The 18,923-nt window shown below is 37.8% G+C and overlaps 3 protein-coding genes across 4 annotated transcripts; all 3 read left to right on the forward strand.

Annotated features, from left to right (window-relative positions):
• The first annotated feature begins 724 nt into the window (after positions 1 to 724).
• GAUT7 (galacturonosyltransferase 7) lies at positions 725 to 6,692 on the forward strand. 2 transcript variants are annotated; one of them, XM_048121213.2, is made up of 10 exons: positions 725 to 1,028; positions 1,117 to 1,148; positions 1,243 to 1,290; positions 1,542 to 1,601; positions 2,517 to 2,562; positions 2,675 to 2,715; positions 2,804 to 3,102; positions 4,081 to 4,432; positions 4,549 to 5,094; positions 5,808 to 6,692. In XM_048121213.2, exons 1-10 carry the CDS (start codon positions 872 to 874, stop codon positions 6,084 to 6,086), a joined length of 1,860 nt encoding a protein of 619 aa, XP_047977170.1. In that variant the 5' UTR covers positions 725 to 871; the 3' UTR covers positions 6,087 to 6,692. The 2 variants fall into 2 exon arrangements, with proteins under 2 accessions (XP_047977170.1, XP_047977171.1); XM_048121214.2 differs by lacking the exon at positions 1,542 to 1,601.
• Positions 6,693 to 7,712: 1,020 nt separating this feature from the next.
• LOC125221056 (uncharacterized) lies at positions 7,713 to 8,627 on the forward strand. The gene has a single exon (XM_048123186.2). It carries the CDS (start codon positions 7,836 to 7,838, stop codon positions 8,457 to 8,459), a length of 624 nt encoding a protein of 207 aa, XP_047979143.1. The 5' UTR covers positions 7,713 to 7,835; the 3' UTR covers positions 8,460 to 8,627.
• Positions 8,628 to 11,589: 2,962 nt separating this feature from the next.
• Positions 11,590 to 12,513, forward strand: CML42 (calmodulin like 42). The gene has a single exon (XM_048122111.2). The coding sequence runs from the start codon at positions 11,757 to 11,759 to the stop codon at positions 12,309 to 12,311; it is 555 nt and encodes a 184-aa protein (XP_047978068.1). The 5' UTR covers positions 11,590 to 11,756; the 3' UTR covers positions 12,312 to 12,513.
• The last annotated feature ends 6,410 nt before the right edge of the window (positions 12,514 to 18,923 follow it).

Consider the following 18,923-nt stretch of genomic DNA (forward strand, 5'->3'; position numbering starts at 1 on the left):
TTTTTTTTGGTCCGTGAACTAAGCTAATGTATTAATTTTGGTCTGTAACATTTTAAAGTATATTCTGAGGTTCATTAACTTCGACGTAATATCATTTGTGCTATGTTTTCACTGTTTCACTTTTTTTGGACGAAAATACTATCAAGCCCATAAAAGACATTTCAGTCTATTTACCTCTCTTCTTTATCAAAATATTTGATTTGTATATGTAATTCTTCTTTTTCTCTCTCTCTTCTTTTCCATTTTTCATTCTCTCTTCTCCATTTTCTCGATCTCTCTTTGTCTGAAATAACAATATAAATAAAAATGAATGAATGTATAAATTAATGTGGAGATTAGTCACTGGCCCTGCCAGTGGATAGTAGATACCCTTTATAATTAAAAAAAATAAAATAAAAATGAATGAACGTATAACTAATTTAAAATGGCCTTCTAAGATGCCTGAAATACCATTCATGGACTTAAGAAATTTTCTGTCGTGTGAATAAATAGCTCAAATGATATTTCATGATACACTCAGAAGATATTTTTCTATACTACTTGTTAAAATTAATACATCGACAAAGTTCACTATATATCTAGAAAATACTAGTAGATATAGATTTAATGAATTTCAAACAAAACAATTGGGATCGGCGGTAATAATATTAAATTAATGAAGTAAATAAAAAAGGGGTAATTAAATGTGGAATAAAATGAATAATGATTGGGCGAAGAAAGAGGGCAAAGTGAAAAATCTGGTCAAATTGATTTGGGTTGGAGGGAGAAATCTGGGAAATTGGTAAAGTGAAATTGACAATGTGGAGATAGAGATAGAGATAGAGATAGAGAGATCGAAGAGAAAGAAAACGAGGCAGATTCCAATACGAATATGAAGAGTGGCGTTTCATCGTCGTACGCCATTCCGGTTCCGGCCAAGCGAAGATGGAGAGGTCTCGTCATTGCGGTACTCGCCTTAGTCTTCCTTTCAATGCTCCTCCCTCTCGTCTTCCTCCTCGGCCTCCACAACGGCTTCCACTCCACTTCCGGTATTCTAGATCTCCTGGATCTCGATTTCGATGTGCAACTCTTTTTTTTTTTATTTTTAATTTCTCTCATTTCTCATCACTTCTGCAGGTTATGGCACTGACCACCGCAACTCAGCCCCGGTAACAACTTTTTTTTTTTTTTTTTAATTCTCCTTCAATAATAATTCATCAACTGGAACTCATCGTTTTTTGTTTTCTCATTTGATGCTATCAGACTCGCATTAAAATGTTCGATCAACATAATACAACAAATCAACCCAAGGTATGAGGCGCTCTGCCCTAACTGGTTACTCATCCTGACTTTGTAATTGCATAATACAACAGATCAATCCACTTAGATGATGCATTTGCAAACTATACTTGTGTATCTATGTACTGCAAGCTCTCTTATTTTCAGTTGCCACAAGATTGCACATATTTTCAAACATCAGATCATGTTGTTATTTCTTTCATCCTGCTTGAACTTCATTCCCACCTCATTTCATTTCTATATTATTTACTATTTTTCAATAGGAAGACAAATCAAATCACGTGGATGCTATTATAAAAAGATTTACTCCAACTCTTCCAAAGGTTAGCTCCTAGTACTATTTTTGATTGTAAAGAATACATTTAACTCTTGATGCTTCTTAAGATTAGGCCTTGCAAACATATAGTACTAATAAAGATACTTAACTAACTGAAGAACATATAACATCTAGTACTACTTAAAGTATCTAGCAGAGCAAAGATGCTCTTTCATGTTTGTGCCTGTTAATATTTTTACAGTTCTAAAATGCTCTGAAATCAGCACTTTCGGTTGATGTGTTTGATTCACCTAGTTTATACTGAGGCTTCCGGAATCTCTTTGTCAATGAATTTGGCTAGAGGAAAAACTACAAGAGATAAAGCAGAAAATACAGTAGTTCATGTTGTTTCTACTGGTCACTTCATAAGCTCTGAAGCTGAATATAAAAGTGGTGCACAAAATATTTTAGTTGTTCACATCAATGATATTCCAAAATTTAAATTAGTAGCCTATTCTCATTGCACATGGGAAGACCACTATGTTATAAGGGTTTGCATAAATCACTGCACCTGCTACTTTATAAAAAGTAACCCCTATTTGATATGTATGTATGCATGTATAAATGTATGCATACCAAATTTATCAAGTGCAAATTTTCCCTGGAATTTTAACTCTGCAGCACTATTGCAGCATATAGATGTGTGTGTTGCTATAAGTTCATCAAATTAAAGCGATCTTAGGGGAAATGTTCCAACTGGAAGCATGGTCTTATGTCGACCTGGATAAAATGGTTTATCATGCATCTGTTAATTTCTGCACATTTTATTGAGCTAATGAAATGCTTTATCCCATCAACCTTTTTCAGCCAATTGACTGAATGTTACTCGCATAAAAAAATTGTTCCGTAGCAAGTGAAGCTAACAGTTATCTCTTACAAATGGTTATCCAGTGACCTCATTTGATTTATGTCTCTTTTGCAGGGTTTTGGGAATGCATCTTTAAAGGCAACTGGAAATGGCACAAATGGTACGGTTCCTGTATGTATTGTGAGGAAAGGAATATCTTCTTTTGTACCCGTGTCATTATTCTCCAAAAGTTGTGTGTTCTGATTTATTTTTATCATTTTGCTTGCCTACAGGATATCCCGTGCCAATTGATTTACCAATACCAGCCAAAAAGGTATACACATTTGATACTGGAAGAACCTAAATCTTGCATTATTGTTGCTGAATTGGTTAATATCTTCTGACCGTAAGTTGTATTGCAGACAAGTGGATCTCTTGATAGAGACAAAGTCCGTGACAATACAATTGCTGTGGACGAGAGTGAAATGATTTGTCAATTGAAATTCGGGAGTTACTGCTTGTGGCGCCGAGAACAGAGGGTGAAAATGGAAGACAGTGTTGTGAAGACGATGAAAGACCTACTTTTTGTTGCTCGCGCTTACTATCCAAGTATTGCAAAACTTCCAAAGTTTGATAAATTGTCTCAGGAAATGAAGCAAAACATTCAGGATTTTGAACGCATTCTTAGCGAAGCTACCACAGACAAAGATCTCCCCCCTCAGTATGTTGAAATGCAACCCTTTAATATAAAGCATGCGTATCTGGTCACTGTTATTGATGCACTCTGTCTAATGATTTCGCATATTGTGGAAGTGATTCGTTCCCATTTTTTTGTATACATCCTTGATTGATTACCTGTCTGTGTTGGACTGCATTTCGCTTTAAAACTAAATTGTCCTTAAAACTGAACTTGGTTGTCTATTTCGTTGGTTTCGTCTTAATCTTCTCGATCTGCAAGACTGCAAGGAGATTTGGTTTCTCACTGCAGTTTTATGTTACTTTTGATGTTTCTCTTTTATATATATATATATATATATGTCTTATATACTCTATTTCATCGGTAGGAAATATGCCGGAAAACCTGCAGACAAAGCATCCCCAGATGCTGTCTTCTATTGACAATAGATATAATTCATTACATACAAATGTGGCAGGGATATGGATCACTTCTCTTATATGCTGACCTACATAGTAATGACCTCTTAAGTAATGTTAAGATACTAATTGGGGTAAAGTTTGGTGTGTGATATGTTCCAATAAGAGTAGTCACTAAAACAATGTCACTTTCTAGTGAACTTCCTCCATCATTTTACTTGATAGCCAATGCCTGTACCTCAGTTACTATATTACATATACGTTTGCATATGGTTGTCATATGTCTTATTATATAGGACAGTGCAGACTATTTTTCATCATCAAGGAGCACACTGAGTCAACAAGTGCTTATTCTTAAAATCGTTGCTTCTGTATGATATATTTGCAAGTAGACCCACCTGTAACCTCTGAGAGTTTACCGGTGCTGTTACCATCATGAGAAACTTATTCTTGAACATGTGACGGTTAACATTCAATGCAAACTAGTAGTGCTCTTACCAATTGAACTATTCTTATGAAAAATTAAGCTATTTGATGCCCTTAGTTTTTGTGCTATGAATACAAATTGACTTTTCACCCTAGAAAATGGTTGACGTCTAATCAGGAATAAGCAGAAGATAAAGATGATGGAGGCTACAATTGCTAAAGCTAAGGCATGCCCTGTGGACTGTAATAATGTTGATAAAAAGTTTAGACAGCTGGTAGACTTGACAGAAGATGAAGCTAATTTCCACATGAAGCAGAGTGCCTTTCTCTATAAACTTGCAGTTCAAACAATGCCAAAGAGTCTCCATTGTTTATCGATGAGATTAACGGTCGAGTATTTCAGATCTTTTGACATTGATGACAAAATGATCGAGAAATTTGTCAATCCAGACTTGCACCACTACGTCATCTTCTCCAAGAATGTACTTGCATCATCTGTAGCTATCAATTCAACTGTAGCACATGCACAAGTACAGCTTCCATCTTCGGTTCTATCTCCTTTTTGTATCTCTCTCCCTTTTTTTAATTCCATACTTTCTTTTGTATGGATTATTGTTTCGTTACTGAAGGCGTTATAAATTTGCAGGGAAGTGAGAAACTGGTTTTCCATCTACTGACAGACAAGGAAAACTTTTTTGCTATGAAGTTATGGTTTTTCAGAAACAAGTATGCGGATGCTGCTGTTCAGGTTCTGAACATTGAGGACCTTAAGTTCTATAATTATCACAAGGCAGCACCATTACATCTGTCATTGCCTGAAGACTTTCGAGTTTCATTTCGTAGGGTTGATAAACTATCTTCTACTCATTTTAGAACACAATACATATCAATGTTTTCGGAATCATTCTACTTCCTTCCTGAGATATTTCCATCACTAGAAAAGGTTGTGGTCTTGAGTGATGATGTTATTGTTCAGAGAGACTTGTCAGCCCTCTGGAACCTTGACATGGGGGAGAAAGTGAATGGTGCTGTGCAGTTGTGTGCAGTGAAGCTCTTTGACCTGAAATCTCATTTGCTAAGCCGTAAATTTGATGAAAATTCTTGTGCCTGGACATCTGGAGTAAATATTATTGATTTATCGACGTGGAGGGTGCAGAATCTTACTGGAAGATATCGGAGGTTGATGGATGAGGTGAGTGCCTAGATGTATTAATTTGTTTGAATTACTTTGTTGTATTGCTTCACCTCAGAATGCATGGTTATCTAATAAAAAGACAACAATTTAGAAATATGACTAATATATATGAAGAAAATAGTGTTAGGCCAATGCACCAACTAGAATCCATAAAAAAGTAGTAGTATGATTTTCTGCTTTGCATCATAATGTCTTGTCTAGAGTGAATTCCTTACTCATGACAGAAAACCAAGCAACTGAACATCTAAACTGAGGGCTAGGTTTATAATTTTGACAAATACTTGCCAAATAGGAAGTACATGAGTGAAGGGGACAGAAAGTATAGAGATGGAGAATCAATGAAAAAGAAAACAAGGAGAAATTGCAAGATGTCATTAGCATGACAACCATAATTTATGTTAAGTGTCTGTCTGTAAATACAAGTTTTGGTGTCCAAAATGTGTGCTTACATGGGTTTGGAATATTAGCCTCCCCCTTTTGAAAATATAGTTGCTTATATAAATATTGTTCACCTTATTTCTAATTTATTATTCTAGTAGGTGAATTAGGATAATAACTGATTTTTTAACAAGGGTGGTGTACCAAATTCTGCCCTTCACAATTGGTAGTTCTATCATGTCTTGAATAACACATTTTCACATGCATGCATTTATCTTTATCGTGACCCGGGAGTATCCTAAACAATTTTCCTGTTTTGATGTTGGGAGCAGCTGAAGGAAGATGAACATTTATCTGAAACTACTGGTCTTAGTGCTGGCCTACTCACCTTTGATAGTCTAGTATATCCTCTTGAGGATAGTTGGATCTTACCAGGTCTTGGGTATAACTATGGAATTGATTTGGAAGACCTGAAAACAGCAGCAATATTACATTTTGACGGGAGCATGAAGCCGTGGCTTGATCTTGGCATCCCCAGGTACAAAAGATATTGGAGGAAGTTTCTGGACCCACAGAATCAGTTCTTGAGTGATTGTAATGTGAATCCATAGAAGTGACATTGCTGCTTGCTTATGAAAACCAGAGGTGAAAAGACTTGAGAGTACATATAGCAAAACCAGATTTCAGTTTAATGAGGTGCTGAAAAGCAGCACAAAATATCAAGAGCATGCTTTTTCTGATGAGTTGGGTTGCAAAAGAAGAACATTTGTTTTTAACTTAGGTGGCTCCATTGCTGAAGGTAAGAGGAGTCTATAAATTTTCTGAGTTGCTAAGTTGAAGAACAATTAATCAAGTTACTCATGCCTATCTATTAGCGTGAGCATAGAGTTAACGTCAGAGTCGAGCTGTGGTAACTGGGAGAGAGCGGTATTAAGTTGTATTTTTCACATTGAATTTCTTTCTTTCTTTGCCTGTGGAAGGATTAGCATTCATGAAACCGGGAAGCCGGCTGAAAACAAGTACACGTATTATATTTGAATTACTGTTTTGAGAAAGCACTGGTTTGGTTTTGGGTTAAGTCTGTAGCGTGCGGACTAGGGTTAATGCTCTTAGGATGTAGTATATGCATACTATTATTCTTGAGCAATTGTAATATGGATTCATAGATTCAACTTCCTTTATTACTGATTATGAATTGGCAGAATATATTCTGTGCACGGGAACTTGATTTATGTTTAGTCGGACTGGAAGGGTATTATAATTGATGATATAAGGAGTAGTTGTTAGGGCACTTGCAATGCAGCCCTAAGCTGGCTTGGTCTCGTCCTGTTGGGATGAGCCAGCATTGCGGGTGCCCCATCTTGCCAAGGGGCTTGCGCCGGGGAAAGGCTGTTGAGCCAGCGTGCTATGAATGTGTTGTTTCTTAATTAAGAGATGGAGTAAAAAGTGTTGTGGGACTATTAACAATGAATAGAATAGAAGGATAAGAAACAGTGTTGTTGGTGGCTTTATAGTTAAAGTGAATCATGATTTCTAATTGTGGATGAACGAAAATGGCACAGAGTCTAAGTAAGGAGAGGATTTTATAATATTGCATAGAGAGTAAGTGGTACTAGCAAAATGTTGGCAAAGTGAGATAATGACGTCCCCCCTACTTGAGCAATAAAAATGAGATAGGTTTAGGCAACCATCTGAGATTTAAATAGATGGGCGGTTATCTAGAAGGAATATGTAAATTTAGAGGTAGAGAGAGAGAGAGGAGAGTTAATACTCAGCTTCTAACTATCAACCACCTAGCCCGCCACCTGTAGTTTGACCGGGACTTGTGCAGAAAAGCGTGAACATAGCAACTTTGAAATCGCGATCTTCATGTATACAGCCAAACCCACACCTACCCCATTTCAAATTAATAAATAAACACATCATCCCAGATTTTAATTTTATTGATTGACAAATAGTGTGAACCTTTCTGTCATTAGTGATTATAATTAGAGATTACACGTTAACGAAAAGTATTACTCCCTCTGCTCTGGTACACTGTTCGTCATTGGAAATAAGCACAACTCATTTTACGTATTATGAAAATAGGCTTCACATTTCATTAATTTTTTTCAATTAATTTTTTTTATATTTCTTAAAACACGTGCCGAACTCAAATAACACTCCCGAGGATGGACTGCCACCCTCGGGAGTAATCAATATGAATTTAAAACACGATAGTATAGTCGTATTAAATAGATGTAGGTGGGAGTAGCCGTCAAAATATTAAGATCTGCGATCTCGTATTAGTAGGCGATCCAATCCAATGGATATTACTTGTTAGGTTGATCATCAATTCATCATCATAGTAGTAGCAATTGATGGAGACAGAATCATCCTCGAGAAAGCTGATGGAGGCCGACTCGGCCAAATCCCCCGGCCGCATCCGGAGAGGCAGATGCATCTGCCTCTCCGTGACCGCGGCCCTTCTGGCCCTGGGCCTCCTCCTCCTAATCCTCGGCCTCACCGTGTTCAAGGCCCGGCATCCCACCACGCGGATGGACTCCGTGGCCCTGGACGACCTCGACTTCTCGGTGGACCTCGCCCGCCTCCGCGTGGTCGTGAACGTGAGCCTGGCCCTAGGCCTCACCGTCCACAACCCGAACCGCGTCGGCTTCAAGTACCACGACGGCACGGCCCTCCTCCGCCACCGCGGCAACGAAATAGGGGAGGTCCCCGTCCCGGCCGGGAGGATCGGGGCGAGGGACACGCGCTCCCTCAACCTCACCCTCGCCCTGATGGCCGACCGCATCGTCTCGGACTCGACCCTGTTCAACGACGTCGTTTCCGGGACTTTGCCAATCCAGGCTTACGTGAAGCTATCCGGGAAGGTGAGGATAGTGTTCAGCATTCATGTGGCGACGTACACGACCTGTGATGTGGATGTCATACTCAGCAATCGGACTCTTTCGAATCTCAAGTGTCATTACAGGACCAAGCTCTGATTATTCTGTTTTTCTTGCTATAATAATATAGATTAGATTGAGATACACTGTTAATAATATAGGTTATACTACTTTACATTCTCTATTTTGTTCTAGTGGATTTAAGATGGACGGCCTTGTTTTATTATATGCCAATTTAATGATATATACTGTTTTTTTCCCCTTTAAGTGTGTTTGTTGATGCAATTATTATTGCAATCGTCATTTGCAAATTGCGCAACCATCTTTTTCCTCTATCTTTAATCACACGCTAGCTTTATGCCTTCATTGTGCTCGTACGCGTTGGAAAGGAATGAAGAGAATATGTATGATTCAAGAAAATAATCAAGAGCATACCTTGAAAGGAAGTCATAAATAAATTGTTTACTTTCTATGTTCATGTAGAATTCAACTCGATATAAAGAGTTAGATGCATTAAAGAGTTAGAATTGAACTCGATACATTTCTTTTCAGCATGTGTTTTGTGAAAATAATAAATAATTAAAGTGGATGAACAAGTAGAATAGTGTTAATGAGAGTCTCATCTATATTAATTTCGTACTTTAAATTTTCTTTATTCTTACTAATTATTACTTCCTCCGTTCCATAATAGATGTCACAATTTCATTTTTAGTTTGTCACATAAAGATGTCACATTTCATTTTTTTTTTTGGAAAAAATCAAAAAACTCTCTCTCACATTAATATAAGTACTATTTTTCCTCTTCACCTAACACACAAAACAACATCTCTTAAAATCTCGTGTCATTCCCTAAGTATGTCATCTATTATGGGGCGGAAGGAGTATCATTTTCACAAAACAAGTGCCAATTAAAAAATATATCACTTAAGTTGAGACAAAGGAAGTACTACGTTATAGTCTTTGTGATTCCTCCAGTCTTTTTTTAAACACTTGCAATCGAGAGCTATTTTTCCCAAGAGGAGGTCAACCCTTACCACCAACATATTGTTACAACTTTATACTCCCTCCGTCTGCCATTAAATGTCTCATTTTTCTTTTTTTTGTCGGTCTACCAATAAATGTCTCATTTGACTTTTACCATATTTAGTAAGTGGACCTTACATTCCACAAACTTTTTTACCCACTTTACTTCATAAAGTCAAACAATTTCTTAAAACCCATACCGGTCAAATATGAGATATTTAATGACGGACGGAGGGAGTAAGATACAAAATCACGAACAATACCACAAGAATTAACACATTTAGAAAGATACGAAAAAGTACAAAACAATTACCAGGGAATATAATGAGATCAATATGATCAATTTAGCACAACAACGGATCTCATGAGTGATACATACTTTTATCAAAGATCGCAAGTAAGAAGTGTAACTTTTACCAAGAACCAACACACGACCCTAGACACCCTAGGTCTGGCCAAACCAAACATCACTTCCACGACCAACCAGAACTCACATAAATAACTCTCACAAAAACAGTTTACACTCTTAACCTCACACAAAGACAATATCTCAAGTTCATGCTGTCACGGCCAGTCTTGGTGATTGTATAACCCGTGAGGTTGAACCACTAAGAGCACAAGAACTTTCATAATTTTAAATTTCAAATTTCAAATTTCACAATTAATAAATACTCCATCCGTCCCACTTAAAATGCAACATTTGAGAATCGGCACAGGATTTTATGTAGTGTTGTTTTGTGAGTTAATGAAGAGAGAGTAAAGTAAGAGAGATGAAAAAGTAGAGATAGAGTTGTTTCTATTTTAGGAAACGTTTCATTTTTATGGGACAACCAAAAAAGGAAAACGTTTCATTTTTAATGGGACAGAGGGAGTATAATAATACTATGCTTATTACAATTCGAACTTAATTAATTTTTAGTTTTATGGAGTAGTACAATTTTTGGAATTGTAAATTAAATAATGACCCTACGGCTAGGAAAGATCTATTGCTAGTTATGATGTTGAAGTTAACGATCTGTTTGATTGAGATGATACTAATCTTTTCGGTTGTGATAACTTCTATCGAGAGAGTATTTTTGCAATGAAATATATTATGATAAATTTATGAAATAGAACTATAGACAATTGAATTAGTGATAATTTAATTGTATATAATGAGAAATTTAAAAAATAGACAATAAAACTATTTTTCGAGGATTTCAAGGCATGACGATTCATCGAAAAAAACTACAACTCCATCATCTAGTGTAAAAGTTGTAAGAATATAACTATTTTGTTTTAAAAATTTTTAGTACCGACCTATTTAAATTTATGCTTCTGTCACTGTTTGCAACGTGCCGCAACGGTACCGTCCCCTTGGCTCGAAATGGATACCCCGAGTTGGGGTTGCTCTAACTGACATTATATGTGGGGTGCAACTAGGAACGTCAGTGCAACCCACAACCTAAGATCTAAGTAGGGCTAACATGAAACCTAATGGGTTTGACTTAGGTGTGACTATTATTTATTCTTTTGTCTTATTTGACAACTAATTCGACACTTTATTGATAATTTATATAATATAACTAACTAAAAAAAATTAACCTCAAGGTGCCCCCTCCTACAATTCGATGATTCCATTTTAGTAGTATATGGTTTAGATTTTATTAATATAGTAAATAAATAAATGATTTAAAATTCGAACTAATTGTAAGAAATATTTTGAAATCTAAAACACGTTAAAAAATAAATAGTCCATTCATTTCATAATAATAGATGTCACACTTCTGCTTTTAGTTTAACCAATAAAAAATGTCACATTTCTTTTTTTAAAAAAAAGTTAGTCTCTCACATTAATATAAATATAATATTTGTCTTTACACTTAGCACACAAAACATCATATCATAAAATTTCATTTCATTATCAAAGTGTTGTATTTATTATGGGACGGATGGAGTGTATAATTATGTTTGAGTTTAAACTCGTTGGGCTAGTCCAAGATCCAAATAAACGTTTAAGCAGCAACGATTGACATCCATGGCCTAAATTGGATGGGCCTCTAGCGGAGTTATTATTATATTGAGCTGATTTGGTCCGAATAGAAATGGGGTTTGACAAGGAGAATCCAGTTGATAGTTATGGTTAAAGTGGTTATGTGTATGGTAATACTAATATAATGAAATTGAAGGTGGCGGGCGCCGACACGGTGCGACCCTGTCATGTAGTATAATTGTAGAAGCGTTGACCGCTAGCAATATAGGAAAGTGGTAGTGATAAAAATGCAAAGGAGTAGAGAATAAATCGGAGAAATAGTTGGCGTAGAATGCGTGTGATGGTTAGAAATCGATAATATCATCGATCTCAGATCCAAGAAGAATTAAACCAAACAAAAAATGGAAAACGAGGGGCAGTGCAAGGCAGGCGAGGGCGGGCGATCCTTCCGGCTCCGCAGCCCGAGCCTGAACTCGGTGCGGCTGCGGCGCATCTTCGACATCTTCGACAAGAACAACGACAGCGTCATCACCGTGGACGAGCTGGGCCAGGCCCTGGCCCTCCTGGGCCTCCAGACGGACCAGGCCCAGCTCGACTCCATGGTGCAGAGCTATGTCCAGCCTGGCAACACGGGCCTCTCCTTCGACGACTTCCAGGCCCTCCACCGCTCCCTCGACGACGCCTTCTTCGGCCTGGCCGACGAGCCCGCCGAGGTGGACGACAAGCAGGAGGAGTACGACCTCACCGAGGCCTTCAAGGTCTTCGATGAGGACGGGGATGGCTACATCTCCGCTAGGGAGCTGCAGGTCGTGCTCAGCAAGCTCGGCCTGCAGGAGGGCACCGAGCTCGATCGGGTCGAGATGATGATCTCCTCCGTCGATAAGAATCACGACGGCCGGGTTGATTTCTTAGAGTTTAAGGATATGATGCGCAGCGTCATTGTCCCTTCATCCTAGACTTCATTTCTTTTCTTCTTCTTTTTTTCTAATAAACTATGATACTACTTATGTTGATGCTTTAGTTATGTGTCCTTCTCTCTCTGTTTTATGCCTTGTTGGTAATGCTAATGCAAGGAATTTGCATCCATTTCATTTCATCTATATATGTTGTAACTTGTAAGAGGTAACCTATTCGTATATATATGTGTGTGTTTTTCTACATTTTGTAAGATGATATAGAGATAGCCAAACTATGTTTCTACATTTTGAATTACTTTGTGTATGGAGCATCAAACTATATTCTCACTTTTGTTACAAAATACTCTTTCCTTGGGCGACACGAGAATTTATACAACTTTATTTTATGTGACGAGGCTTGTACCTCTCATTTAATATAATTGTATGTTGAAGTATCCTCAAATTAACAACAATAATCTTAGCCAATCGTCACATATGATGTGGTATGAATTTGTGAGAGAATGTAACAGACATGCTTGATGAAGATGATGGCCCTGATTTACGTAGTCCACTGTCTGAAGAAAAATCTGAAGGAGAAGAAAATATGAGTGACAAATCAGATCCTGACCTTTCTGATGAACAAGTTTTGGAGGCACCAAGGTTGTATGCTCTCAGTCAGTAGAGAACAACTTATTCCCACAATTTTTGCATCGTGGATTAGAATATTTTTCCTTCTCTCCATACGAATCGAGTTACAATGATGGCTGTGAAGGGGGCTCATGGTATAGGGATGGAGAGAAGCTGACACATATTGGTTTGAGAACAAAATTTGATGGAAAATTGCATTTGAAGAAGACTGCTATCACTTTGTGGCAATGCAGTACAAAGTGGTAAAAAAACAGAGAGAAATGATGGCGTTCAATATGCAAATATTCTTTTGGAAGAGAAGTCGAGGCTAGTAGTGAGTCTGGATTTAGATGTGTATGGTAGGCTAGTAAAATATTTATCTAACAACACGACCAAGTGAACACGTTGATCTAATTAGTTGTTGACGATCGAGTTAAGGATTGAATGGTCAGGTTGTTAGATAAATATTTTAGAATTTCAACCATTGATCTTTTGTATACCAAGACCATCTCATTCATAATTGATTCATAGTTTGTTCAGTATTTGTCAAGTAATTTTGGATTTTCTAATTGTAAATCTTGATGTTCTTAATTTTGTTGCATATTTTTTACTTGTTTGATCTTGTAAATTGCTTATACTAGGGGGATTTACGAATTTTGAGATTATTTTTTTTCGTCCCAACAAAAACACAATTTTCTAGTTCAAACATTAATTTGAATTCATCTAAGCCTCGTAACATTCTACTCAGAGCCCCAATTTTGTCCCAATGATTCAATTCAATCTAACTTAAATTAATTACATCTACGCTTCCAAACAAAATATGTAGACCAAATATTAATTGAAGGAATTGGTTTTACATTCGGTATAGATATTAAAATAATTGAAATCACTTGCCGTATGAGTCATCAAACATTATTGCTTTGTTTTGGGAATTTGTTGAGTTGACAAATGTAAACGTATTAATGGAGTGCTCAATTCGTAACTTGATACATTATTGATATTAACTTGGTCAATAAGGCTAACATACTTTCCTTTTTCCCCTTCGTTACAACAATACGGAATGGAACTAATTGACACCTACAATATATCGTATCGAAATGGTTATAGTATAACTAGTGGCGGATCCAGAATTAAAAAAATAGAGGGGACGAATAAAATAATAAAATAATAAAATAATAAATATAATACTTTATATGTTTTTTTAGCGAGATGAAAGTCTATTACAATTCAAATAGCTCTAGCATCTGTTAACCGAGACAACTGATTTCTACGGGTATCCATATCTTGAAAACGTTTCAAGATTCTTTCATTAGAAACACTAGTAAAGATGGATCTTTCATTATATACTACCAAACTGTCATTCAACCACTCATCTCTCATCCTATTCCACAAGTCAGTCTTGACAAATTTCATTGCTGAAAATACTCTTTCAACAGATGCAGTCGCTACGGGTAAGATCAATACCAACTCAATCAGACGATAAACCAACGAAAAAACTTTATCTTTCTTGGTTTCAACAATCTTCTGAGATAGGCTAGCCAAATCTACAATAGCATTCAATCGCGCATCTCTTCTCACAACATCAACAAAAGTTTCAAGTTGTAAACAATTCAGTATGTTGAGTCGATGTGAAGTCCTTTGGGTAAAGAGTAGCAAGATGAACAAGCTTATCAATATTAAAAGCAGCGAAATCATTTTTTGGATCGAAGCATGCCATACAACTTAGCAAGTCTGTGGATGTTATTTCAATTGAGCATGGGGCGATAATGGTTATTTTTTCGGTCAACGGGGCGACGTCGGAGGCAACAGAGGGGGCGGATATGGAAAATATACATCCGGAATAAGGAAAAATTAGTCGCATGGTGGGGGCAACCGCCCCCACTTGCCCTCGCCTGGATCCGCCAGTGAGTATAACTATATTGAATATTCTAGATTAATAAAATTCATACTGATTTTGTTGAAATTTTGATATACCGTGATTTAGATATGAATAATTTCAATACTGACAATCACTCGAGTCATTTTTTTTCATATGTTTAGAAAAATAACATTAAATAGTTAAAGTGTAGAGAATAAAGCAAAGAAAAATCTTAAACAAAATGGGATGTTTTAAACAATACTTAGTTGGTAATGTGGACCTCACAATCTATTAACACTATTTTCACCACATTTTCCCTATTTCTCTTTTATATTATCAATTACTCCCTCCGTCCCCGATTAAGAGTCACACTTTGATCGGGCACGAGTTTTAAGAAATATAAAGAAAGTTGGTTGAAAAAGTTAGTGGAATGTGAGACCCATTTTTATATATTGGTTTTATAATAAAATGTGAGTGAATTGAGTTAGTGGAATGTGAGACCTACTTACTATTTATGGTAAAAATGAAGTGTGACTCTTAATTGAGGATGGACCGAAATGGAAAAGTGTGACTCTTATTCGGGGACGGATGGAGTACATATTAAAATTCATGTCATTTACAATTTCTCTATAGATGGAGATAGTACCATATTACAAATATAAGGGCATCCACAATGAGGCGGAGGATGCGATGCCCTAAGCCCCGTCCTATGCGCTGCCACATCAGCATTTTATCCTCCGCCCCTTTTACCTGCAATGGGGCGGACTATAGCTCGCCCTAAGCCCCGCCCTAAGTATTTTATTTATTATTTGAATATTTAAACACTACAATATTTATTTTTTATATTTGCAAACATATCAATTAGCAAGAATAAATATAAAAACACTATAAATTAAAGCAAATCCTATTGTCAATATTTATTTTTTATTTTATGTGCTTGCAAAAATGAAAAATTGTCGGAATTCATTATTGAATTTAGAGAGAAATTGAGATTAGGAAGAGAGTGGAGTGAAAGGTGTGAAATGAAGTAAAAAAATTGGTGATTTATATAGAAAAAAATACAAAAAAAAATAAAAATAAAAATGTGTGCATCCTCCGTCCTATAGTCCGCACCCCCTGCAATGGCGGACTAAGGGGCGGAGGATAGGCTGGAGGATGCATCCTCCGTGTCATAGTCCGTGGACGATGCATAGAGCGCGGAGGATAAAATGTGCATAGTCCGTGGTGCTGCAGTGGTGGACTAAGGGGCGGAGGATGCATCGTCCGTCACATCCTTTGCCCCATTATGGATGCTCTAATTAATGGGAGTGATCAATTGCTAACTCACTCTCTAGTTGCTAACTACAACTAATTTAAGACCATAGGATTTTAGAAATCTAGTGGTCTATAATTTGTCACGTGTAATTTTTATTTTTATTAAGTAAATCGAAAAAGATAAAAAAAAACTAATAAATTACGGTTTTAGATGAACAATACAATGCTTTGAGAATGTCAACACATTGCTTTAAGAGCATCTCCAATGGTCGGCTAGCGACCGGCTAGCCGATTTTTCGCGCTGGCCGATCGGCTAGCCGAACCATTGGAGGCGGCCAGCGCGAAATCGGCGAGCGAACCGGCGTGGGCTGGCCGATCGCTCGGCGCTGGCCGATGCGCTGTCCGATCGACTAGCCGCCATTGTGGCGGCCCGATTGGCCAGCGGCGATTTTTGTTTTTTTAAAAAACCCTATATAAACGCGAATTTCGTTTCATTTTCATTTGCACCACTTGTTTTAACGAGTTTTCTCTCTCTCTAACTTTCTGTACAAGAGCATCATCGAGCGATGAGTAACGCGGGTGGTAGCGGTGGTGGTAGTGGTGGTAGTGGTGGGGATGCTGAGGAGTACGAACGGAGGATGAACGAGGCTATGAATGCCTACATGAACCGCGAGATGGAGCGGTACATGCGTATGGTGGAACAGCAGGCGATACCTCGCCCTCCACGGGTTATCCACCGCCGAGCAGTGATTGATCGGGATCACGCCGCTGCACATCAGCGCTATACGACGACTACTTTTCAGAGAACTCGCGGTTTCCCGCCAACATGTTCCGGCGGCGTTTTAGAATGCGCAGGGAGTTGTTTATGCGCATCGTTGGCGCATTAGAGCGTCGATATCTGTGTTTCCGCTTTAGGCACGATGCGGCTGGCAGACCCGGCCACACCCATATTCAAAAGTGCACGGCGGCAATCAGGCAGTTTGCCTACGGAGGCGCGGCAGACATGTGGGATGAGTACCTCCACATCGGTGAGTCGACGGCCCTGGAATGTCTGAAGGATTTCTGTGGGGGCGTGATAAACGTTTTCGGTGAGCAGTACCTTCGAAGCCATACTCCCGAAGATTGTCAGAATTTGATGCAGATGCACGGGGAGAAGCATGGGTTCCCCGGGATGTTAGGCAGCATAGATTGTATGCATTGGGAGTGGAAGAACTGTCCGACTGGCTGGAAGGGGGCCTACACGATCGGCTACAAGTCAAAGAATCCCACAATAATCCTCGAGGCCGTAGCTGATTACCGGCTGTGGATCTGGCATGCGTATTTTGGGGTAGCCGGGTCGAACAACGACCTCAACGTCCTGAACTTGTCTCCCCTCTTCAACGAGAAGTGCTAGGGCGTCGGTCCAACCGTCTCATTTGTGGCCAACAGCAACCGGCATGATATGGGCTACTACTTGGCGGATGGGATATACCCTCGGTGGCCGGTCTTTGTGAAGACGATCAGGCAAACAAGTGATGAAAAGAAGGCCTACTTTGCGGAACGACAGGAGTCGGCGCGTAAGGACGTGGAGCGCGCATTTGGTGTGCTCCAGTCTCGATGGGCGGCAATTAAGGGTCCAACGCGTTTGTGGGATGTCGGATGCGTTTCCCAGATAATGTACGCCTGCATTATCCTGCACAACATGATCGTCGAAGACGAAGGCGTACAACTGACTAGCTGGGTCAATGATGATGAAGCCGGTCCAAGCCACGGAACGACCACCCCTAGTGTACGACGTGGGGTACCTCTCGATGAAGCGGCCGCCTCAAGGAATTTGCCAACATGCGCCAAGTGGATGCTCATATTCAACCCCAAAAGGATATAATTGAAGAGTTGTGGGCACGGAGGATTGCACGGCGATAGTTTTTTTTCTTTATTATGTACCTTTTTAAATGTAATTTTTTTTATCTATGTACCTTTTTTAAATGCAATTAATGAATTTTCCCGTATATGTCTCGTAAATTTAATTCCATAATTTAATCGTAATTTTAATTCCGTAAATGTAGTTGTTTTTTAATTATTTTTATTGCGGCTGGCCTATGGCTGATGTGGCAGGTGGATTTTTAGTGCTGCTGACGTGGCAGAGGGAGAAACTGTTGGCCGATTTCTGGCCGATTTCTGGCCGAAGTACCATTGGAGATGCTCTAAGAATGACATTTTACATGTATTATATTTACATATTTTATATACTATGTCGACATTTGTTGTTGTACGAAAAAATTGAAAAAAAAATTTGATTTTTTTTTTAAATTTTGACATTGGAACATATGCAAGTGAGATCTCGTTAGAATCCTTATGAAATTATCTATAATTTGATATATGTTGTGCAAAAAATTAATTTATATCGAGAAAGTTATATGCATTCTAAAGTTATGTGATATTTTTCAAAAGTTAGTTACAACTAATTTGTTGTAAATTGACCTAATACCTTTATTGACGTTTTTTTATCGTATTGACATTCCGGAGCTGATGATCTAGGCCCTTGATTTAAATATCTAAGGGCTATTATTCAATTATAGTTAGCAATTGAGCATTGAGTTAACAATATACACTCCCCATCAACTAATAGTATATATAAATATCTTCGTATTTACTGTATATGAGGTGCGTTATATTGATAACTATTTAAGTTGGTAACTCTGCTACTCATCAATACATAGTATTAAAAATGTCAACACAGTGACATCAAAATGTCAACACATTATATTGAAATTCAACAAAAATATGTGTTGACATTTTAATGTCATCGTGTTGACATTTTTAATACACTGCATTGATGAGTTAGTAAGTTAGCAACTTAAAAAGTTAGCAATTGATCACACCTCTACTGTATATATCATTTTTATATTATACTCACTTCTTCCCTTAAAAATTACCACATTTGTCATTTTTGT

Source organism: Salvia hispanica, chromosome 1, assembly GCF_029641045.1.
Source record: "Salvia hispanica isolate PSC_SH4W2 chromosome 1, Shi_PSC_v1, whole genome shotgun sequence".
Classification (NCBI taxonomy): domain Eukaryota; kingdom Viridiplantae; phylum Streptophyta; class Magnoliopsida; order Lamiales; family Lamiaceae; genus Salvia; species Salvia hispanica.

Coding starts and splice junctions, on each gene's coding strand:
- GAUT7 (XM_048121213.2), top strand. CDS start 872: ATGAAGAGTGGCGTTTCATCGTCGTACGCCATTCCGGTTCCGGCCAAG. Junction 1,291..1,541: donor ATACAACAAATCAACCCAAG/GTATGAGGCGCT, acceptor ATTTTTCAATAG/GAAGACAAATCAAATCACGT. Junction 4,433..4,548: donor CAACTGTAGCACATGCACAA/GTACAGCTTCCA, acceptor ATAAATTTGCAG/GGAAGTGAGAAACTGGTTTT.
- LOC125221056 (XM_048123186.2), top strand. CDS start 7,836: ATGGAGACAGAATCATCCTCGAGAAAGCTGATGGAGGCCGACTCGGCC.
- CML42 (XM_048122111.2), top strand. CDS start 11,757: ATGGAAAACGAGGGGCAGTGCAAGGCAGGCGAGGGCGGGCGATCCTTC.